Source organism: Antrostomus carolinensis, unplaced genomic scaffold (assembly GCF_000700745.2).
Source record: "Antrostomus carolinensis isolate BGI_N321 unplaced genomic scaffold, ASM70074v2 scaffold53238, whole genome shotgun sequence".
Lineage (NCBI taxonomy): Eukaryota > Metazoa > Chordata > Aves > Caprimulgiformes > Caprimulgidae > Antrostomus > Antrostomus carolinensis.
This window is the reverse complement of record NW_010333437.1, coordinates 12584-21118: the sequence shown is the minus strand read 5'-3', so window position 1 is coordinate 21118 and position 8535 is coordinate 12584. Positions and strand designations below refer to the sequence as shown.

Below are 8535 nucleotides of genomic sequence, written 5' to 3'. Positions count from 1 at the left end.
AAAGCCACAGGATAAGAAAACACTAGCCCAAGAGTTTGGTGCTCCAAGCTTTAACAGCTGGACTACTAACATGAGCTACAAGCCTAGACTGCAACCTGCTTGGGAAAAGGAGGATGGTGGGGAAACGTGATGCTGATTCATAGAATCCCAGACTGGTTTGGGTTGGAAGGGACCTTAAAGCTCATCCAGTCCCAACCCCCCTGCCAGCAGCAGGGACACCTTCCACTAGACCAGGTTGCTCAAAGCCTCATCCAGCCTGGCCTTCAACACTTCCAGGGAGGAGCAGCCACAACTTCCTTGGGCAACCTGTTCCAGTGTCTCACCACCCTCACAGTGAAGAACTTCTTCCTAATATCTCATCTAATCCTCCCCTCTTTCAGCTTAAACCCATTTCCCCTTGTTTTGTCGTTAACTGCCCTTATGAAAAGTCCTTCCCCAGCTTTCTTTCTTTTCTTAAAAAGAAGTCCAAAGAAGGTAGGAGGAACTGCAGATTGGTGACCCTGACACCTCCACCAGGCACGTCAGAGGAAAAAATTCTGGAGAACATAAGGAACAAACACAGGAACACACTGGTCCTATTGCAGAAGAAGCAACAGCTTTTGTAAAGGGAAGTCACAGCGCTGTAACTCGGTGACGTTTTCAGGGCAGTCTGGAAGCAGGCAGAAAAGAGAGACTTTCGCAGTCCACTTGGCTGTCCAGAGATATTTCACAGAGTCTTTCAGCAGAGCCTCTCAAAGAAATTGTGTTACCGCGCAATAAAAGGAAAAGTCTAATATGGCTAAACACTCAGCTAAATAATGGGGTGGCAAAAAATGGTCAGTTTTACCACAGAAAGGAAACAGAGTGTTGCAGGAACCTGTGCTACAGACACATTCATAAAGCTAAGCTTGACAGAGCACTGCTCTCACCCAACACAGCTGCTTTTACCTTCAAAGAGGCAGGGCACACACTTTTTTCTGAGTAAGTTGCCTTTAGAGCACTAAGAACTAAGAATTTCCATCTAAATATCAATGAACCTCTTCTCTTTGGCTGCTAGCAAGCTTTCCAAAAGTGGATCCTGTCCTTCCACAGCCTGGCAAGATGCAGAGAGTGAAACAACCCCATAAAGTCAACAATCCAGTACAAGAATGAAAATTAACATTAAAGTCAACGGCAGTAGTTAAGTCTCTGAGCACATCCGTGCTGGCTCAGACCAAACATCCAGTTAGCCCAGTACTTGTACCTCCCAACTGGCAAAAGGAAATGCTTGGAAAAAAGAAACATGGCACATATGAAATGATACTCTTCCCCAAAACCCTTCCAGCTTCTAATGATTTGTCAGATACTTCCTGTCCTAGAGTGGTACTTCTCTACATTGTAGCTCCAATACGTTTTTCCTTCTAATAATGTCTCTGGTCATTTATTGAGTCCAAGCCATTTTCTTGATATCTTATGTCAGAGAGTGTGAGGGAAAAAACCTCTTTTATTTCTTCTAATTGTGCCTCTGGTTAACTTAACTTGATGTCCTTTAATTCTTGCAGGAGAGAAAAAAAACAAACAATTGTTCCTTCAGCACCTTCTGCAGACTAGTCAAGATATTTTTTCACACCTCTGCCTTGCCCCTCACAATCACATCCTTCAGTACTGTGGGTCTGTGTATTTGTTCCTTGCCTTACACCCACCCCGTACCTTTGCCCATCCTGCCTGGGTTTTTCCTCACTTCTATTACATACTTTTGGAGAGGAAGAACCGAACCATCACACCGTATTCACATCATCGGTGCAGCACACACTCACAGTGACAGAATTAGTTTTATCCTCTGATTTTCCCCTAACAACTCTTAGCATTTTTTTTTTTTGAGCTGACATGACTACGCAATCATTCATCATAACCCAAAGATCTCATTCCTTCCTAGAGGGCCCCTTCTTCGCAGTCATTTCTGAACCCCCTCAGCAGCACGGACACTACCAGCACACCTCCTCCAACAGGGACCATCCCTCACCCACTCACTCCCTCTCTTGCCTCTCTTTTAAACAATTCAGAATGCACACTGGGTCTCTGGATGCACAGTCTCCCCTTAGTGTGCAGCAAGGGAACTTCTCAAGGACTTCCAAGACAAAGCCAGAAGCCCAAGAACCATATCCAAGTGCTTGCTGGCTCCTCTTAACAAAACCCATGACTTGTGTACTGGCTTTTCTCCTATGTTAAGAGTTTCTCTGGTGTCCTCTCCACTCCCCTTCCCCCAGTGCATCACCTCAAAGTGTCTGTTCTTCCATTCCTACAAGCTTTCATGCAGTCTTTGGCTGAAAACTTCTCCCGTATCTTTTACATGTGAAACAGCAGCAATCTACACAGGAAAGACTATTAAACAACAAAACAAAGGGTAAAAAAATTGAGCAAAATGCACTGACTGGCAATTCTTGCCACAAGAAAATATAAATTAGCATTTTTAAAAGTATTTAAAGCCTAAAAGAACAAAAAAGTTGAAGACTGGAACAGGGACTTACTTCTGCAGCATGGCTTGCCACTCGCCTAGTCTGTCTCCTATGGGAAACCGCTTAATGGTGCTCTGAATCTTCGCTCGCCACTCCCGCATGTAGTCCTCAATGTCGAACACAAAGGGCTGCTGCCCAAAGTTGGCGTCGACTATCTCTCCTGGAGTCTGGAGACCCACCGTAGGGTAGAGATTTGACTGGGAAGGAAGAAAAAGAAACCTCTATTAAACCCAGTTTTCTCTTTCTGGTTCCAGTTACATGGTTTTGTAAGATGAAAGAGCTGCTCTTTAAATTGAAACACGTAATGGAAAAGGGCCCTTTAGGTACAACTCAAGGAACCCAGCAGCTTATGGTGCAGTTATTAGAAGTTATTACATAAAACCAGAACAAGGAGATCAATCCCCCAGCGGCCCGTGACCAATGCCACGACTGCTGTCTACGGCGTGTCCACCTTCTGGTTTAGTTTTCTGCAATTTCTACTAAAGTTCAACAGCCAGCAAATAATAATAATTAAAAACTGAAAGGGCCATCATTTCAATCAACAGATCTATGTGCTCTCCACTGTTTCAACTCTATTCCTTGGAAGGTGCTATCTAAATATCCTACATCTCTAATGAAAGGGAACGGATGGTAATGGAGCTCTGAGGTTAGGTGTATGATGAACCCAAGAAAGCAAGTCATCCACACAAGAAATTCCATGACTGACAGACAAATTAATTTTAAGAACAAACATATGGATCCAAATCAAAGCTTTGACCCACCACCAAAACACAAGGAAAAGAAAAAGGTTACCACTGTGAAAATACCTCTAAAATTCAGCCAGTAATTCGGCTTCCAAAGAAGATGATCGAATTGAAGACCAGTGGTAAAAGGCTATCTAGAAGTGCTCTGAATTCAGGCTATTTTAAGAATAAGCTTATGAATATGAATTGAATCCCAGAGCCCACTTAAATGTGGGGAAAAAAAGAAATGGCATCAGAAAAGGCACAAAGATGCCTGGTGCTCGCTCTGGATCCCCTTTTTTAAGAGCATGTTCCATTCATTGTCACGTTGCTTTGCTGCAGCACAAATTATTCTTCTCTTTGTAATACAAACTTCGTGAATTCTCTGTTTTGGAAGATGTGCTGATAGCATGTGGGGTTTAGGAAGAAATCTCCCTCCTGTCACTCACGAACAGTTTAGTGTTGGGTTTTTTCCCTTTGCTCTAACACACTGGAGACTGCCACAGCCAGAAACCAGACACTGGGCAAGGCTCAGGGATGCACAAAGTGAGATTAAAGTCTGGAAGGCTCCTGATTGTGGTGTCTTGCTCATGGTCGGACCCATGTCAGATGTCAGATGAGTGGAGGAGCAGACCTCTCTCTCCAGGTCAAATCAGCGGGAACCACTACTGGGGGTTAGATGGTCATCCTAAAGAAAGCTGGGATGATTCTCTCCTCCTCTACAGCAAGAGAGAATCATCCTGTATCCCCCTGTACTCTGCTCTCATGAGGCCCGACCTGGAGTACTGTGTCCAGTTCTGGAGCCCCCAACACAAGAAAGACATGGACCAGTTAGAACAAGTCCAGAGGAGGCCACGAGGATGATGCGAGGGCTGGAGCAGCTCTGCTGTGAGGACAGGCTGAGAGAGTTGGGGCTGTTCAGCCTGGAGAAGAGAAGGCTCCGGGGAGACCTTCTAGTGGCCTCCCAGTACCTGAAGGGGCTCCAGGAAGGCTGGGGAGGGACTTTGGCCAAGGGCAGGGAGTGACAGAACAAGGGGAGATGGCTTGAAAGTGGCAGAGGGGAGATGGAGATGAGATGTGAGGAAGAAATTCTTTGGTGTGAGGGTGGTGAGACCCTGGCCCAGGTTGGCCAGAGAAGCTGTGGCTGCTCCTCCCTGGAAGTGTTTGTGGCCAGGCTGGATGAGGCTTTGAGCAACCTGGTCTAGTGGAAGGTGTCCCTGCTGCTGGCAGGGGGGGTGGGACTGGGGGAGCTTTAAGGGCCCTTCCAACCCAAACCATTCTGGGATTCTGTGATTCACAGAGGCATGTGCTTTCCTACAATTATCTGGATTCTTCACTACTGCAGAGGCCTGAGACATGGCCAACTAATGTCACTGATTTCCCCTTAAGACCTACCGTACCCATGGTACTTTTTACTAAAGGTATTAAGATTGCTACAAGGTGGAACTCAACAGAATTATAATCACATTAGCAAAAGCGGAGCCAGCGTGTCGTGGGAAGTGATGACTTCCCTCTGCTTTCACTGGTGTGGCTACATCTGCAGAACTTAATCGGTTCACCTCCTTCATATCCACATCCCCAGGACAAGAAAGACATTCACAAATGGAGTCCAGGTCCTGCTAAGATGGTCAGAGGGCTGGAGCACATGGCATGCAAGGGGAGGATGAGGGAATCAGCTTGGAGAAGAGAAGGCAAAAGGGAAAATCTAACAGCAAGTCTTTCAATCCCAAAAGCGAGGTGATAAAAAAGACGGAGAGAGGTTCCTCTCAGGGGTGCTCAGTGAAAGGGCAATGGGCACAAGTTGCAGCCAGGGAAATTCTGATGGGGCAAAAGGAAGAAATTCTTCCTTGTGAGGATGACTAAGGACTGGAACACGTTCCCAGAGAGACTGTCACATCTCTGTCCTCAGAGATTTTAAAAACTCAGCTGGATAAGGTCCTGACCACTGCTTTACCTTTGAAATTATCAAATTTCAAAAGCATAAAGGAAAAAATGAATTATAAATACAGGCTGGAAATCGAAGCAGAAATCAGGATGACTGCATCACTGCTGACTCAGCAAACCTCCCCCGTTCCTATTCTCACACCGAGGAAGTCACTGGGTTAGAGGGGTGTGCAAAGAAAACACGTTGTCACGAAGGAGAAGCTACTAGAGGAAGACAGTGTATTTAAAGTCAGTCTCTCCCTTCTTTCAAACCTAGCTGAGACAGAATTATCTCTAATGAGGGAGCAGATCTTTCCCACAGTCTATACTTGAGACTTTTTTATTAACTGAACTTCTCAGTATTATGAACCCCAAGACTTCCAAAGCCAGGAATCAGATGCCCAAAATACTTGGAAGTTAGAAATAAAAAATTTCATATTTTTCAGTCACTTTTGGGTGTGTTCATCTTTGAGGGGAAGCTGAATAGTCCCAGCTTGTCTCAAATCTTCTCCGAGTTAAAATGCCATTTTTCACATGTGGGATGTGTCCCCTCTGTTTGGCATCTGTTGGGACCTACATGTATCTCCACCCCCCTGCCAGATGCAGGGAGGCATCAGCCCAGAGCCCACTGACCAGGGAGATGCTTCTCCTGCCAAGCTCTTCGGGCACTTTCCCCGTGACTTTTGGACCACCTCTTGCCTCTGATGTTGGTGGCTGGTTGCTCACAGTCCCCTAGTTCATCTTGACTTGTTTTTTAACCTCCTTGTCCCTTTGTGCCCCTGCAACCCCACCCTGGGCTCTTCCACATTCTGTTTTTTTACATTTCCTATTGCTTCAGCAAACTGCCAGGCAGGACAAACCTGATACGGGCTTGTGAAAATAAGAGTTAGGCCTAAGCGTTGGCTTAAATTGGTGAAAAAGGGGAAAACTCCCTCTGTAGGATATTCACTTCTATTTGCAAGCAGTTATTTTTATACGAACTTCAACCTGTGCTAAGCCAAAATGCAATTTTTTTCCTTCACTATGTATTTGTACAAATTAAAACACTCTTTAGAGGGAACAGAAAGGAGCTGAAGCAAATATGCTTCACCATGTGTGAGAATTATCACAATAAGATGTGGTTTTAAACTGAAAGTATCTATTTCAACTTCCTAATATTGCAAATATTGTAAAATATTGTCTGCATCACTTGCCTCTGAAAGGAGGATTTTGCAATAAGCACTTCAAGGAGACAATTTCTAGACTGGTAACATTTTGAAGGGTCAAATTAATTCCTTGTGTAGTCTCACTGAAATGCTGATCCTAAAAGCTATTTAAGCTTGAAAGGTGTAAAAGCACTGGGCTTACTGGTCAAGCTTCTCACTGCTGCGTGCTAACAGTCAGCTTCAACATCCCGTAGGCAAGAAAAAGCTTCTGACTTACAATCCCTCCCCAAGGGGCTTCAGGAATTAGGTACGAAACACAGCCAGACCGAAAAATGTGTGTCAAGCTGCTCGAAGCAGAGAACCTCAAGGGTCACTCAGGTAAAACTGCTGTGTCCATTCCAGTTTGCAGTTACATTTTTGGATTGCAGTGTCAGCAGGTGAAGAACACAGATTACGTTTTATATGGATGGATGTTTTCTCCTCTTTACCTTAGAATGAATGGATATTGTGCTCAAGCCAGGATCACAATGCTAATAGAAATGAAAAACTCTACTTGCGTGCTATATCAACTTCAAATTCCCTATTACATTGAGAATTCTACAATCTCTGACAACAGACATGAGATTTAAACCACAGGTCTATCTTGGGTTTGGCGTCCCCTTCTTCAGGAAAGGGCAGCAACCTCAACTGTTTGGAAGAACAACCAAGAAGTCATGGACCAAGGGAGTAAAAAGAGCCAGAAAAAGACATGGAATACACAGGTGTCTGCAAGGCTGAGGGAAGAAAGCAATAATTCAAGGGGAGGATATTGGAAAAGGAGGATGGGAATAATGGAAGTCGGGTGCAGGCATTCTTAGGATGAAGCTGCCAACGCAGCAGCTGATCCATTTAGCACAAGGAGAAGAACATCCAAAATCCACACAGAGGCAGAAGTCTCCTGTCCTTGCATCCACACTTAAGGGGTGAAATGACCCAGACAAGCTTCTCTCGCCCTCTTTTTAAAGAGAAATTATCTCATGGAGGATAATTCTCAAGGGTAGGAGGCCTGTAGGTCATCCACTGTTCTCCTTCCTGGCCCAGAAAAAGAGAGTTCTGGATTAGCTGCTGCTGTAAAGGCCAGAGGGAGATTTCCACAGAAAACATCTCCACAAACTCTGGCTGGTAAAAGGCACAGAGATACCGTTTAACCACTGGAAACTACCACCAGGCATGTGAATAGCTGATCCCAAAAACCACCTGATCAGATCTTCCTCCAGTTTAACACTAAACCAACATCTCCTCTGCACAGGACACTGACAAACAAGCATGAGATCCTGTAAGGATGATCTGGTGAGATCAAGCAACAGCAGGATGGAGGGATGCCCTGGGCTCAGGAGGGTTTTGAGTTCAGTCTCAGCAGCACTGCAAGAACCTTGCTGCTGCAAGAGCCCTTCTGCCTGCTCTGCTTCCCCTGCCCACCCCCTCCTTGTAACAGAGACTCAGCGCCGGGGCAAACAGCCTAGAGATGCACATTAAATGGACATATATCAGCTCACTGTGCGCTCCTGGCTCAAAGGGGTGGGAGTTAAGCGAAGCAGGACAGGTAACTTCAGCCTGTCAAATCTGTGCTGCAAAGCCCTACAGCACCACTTGAGCTGTAAAGAACAGAACAACGGTATGTGTGTTGGATAAGCTATTTCTGATTGATAAGAACCTAAACAGTAATTACCTATCTGCCTATCTATCTATCTATCTGTCTGTCTGTCTATCCCCATGAAGACTGCTCACATCTCCAAAAGAGAAGCAGTCTAGCCAAGGAGAAGACAAAGCAGTGAAAAAATTTGAAGGACTATAGTAAAACTCCAGCTCCTAATGTACCCCATATCCACAGGGAAAACAAAGAGCATCTAAAGCTACGGGGTAATCACAGACACGTCTTCTTGCCATGGAGGCAAGGCTGTCACAAGACCTCACACCAAAAGGTTAATATTCACAGACAGGTAAAACTTTATTTTACTTTAATAAACTGTACTTGGACCAAGTAATAAACTACTGTGAAACAACCCACATAAAGAAGGTTTCTGGTTTAGAATACACTGCAATGGTACCAAGTTCAAAGAGTCTAGGAACTAAAAAAAAAGCTGCATTGGCAGCTGATGTGAAAAGGGAAATTAAATAACCGGAATGTTCTTCAGTGCAGACACTGACCGGGGTATGGGGCAGACCTGTAAAGCCAGAAATTCCATTGGGAAGGTGAGCAGGGAGTGCTGGTCATTTCTCACAACACAAAAA

The 8535-nt window shown here is 45.0% G+C and overlaps 1 protein-coding gene across 1 annotated transcript in view; it reads right to left on the bottom strand.

The window, feature by feature from the left end:
- Positions 1-2482: 2482 nt before the first annotated feature.
- Positions 2483-8535, bottom strand: part of LOC104529504 (ran-binding protein 9-like) — a gene marked incomplete at its 5' end in the record, with an annotated part of 14995 nt that continues 8942 nt past the window's right edge. The window contains one exon of the mRNA XM_010173841.1: positions 2483-2671. Within this exon, the coding sequence (XP_010172143.1) occupies positions 2483-2671 (189 nt within the window). The remainder of the gene's footprint in view (positions 2672-8535) is intronic.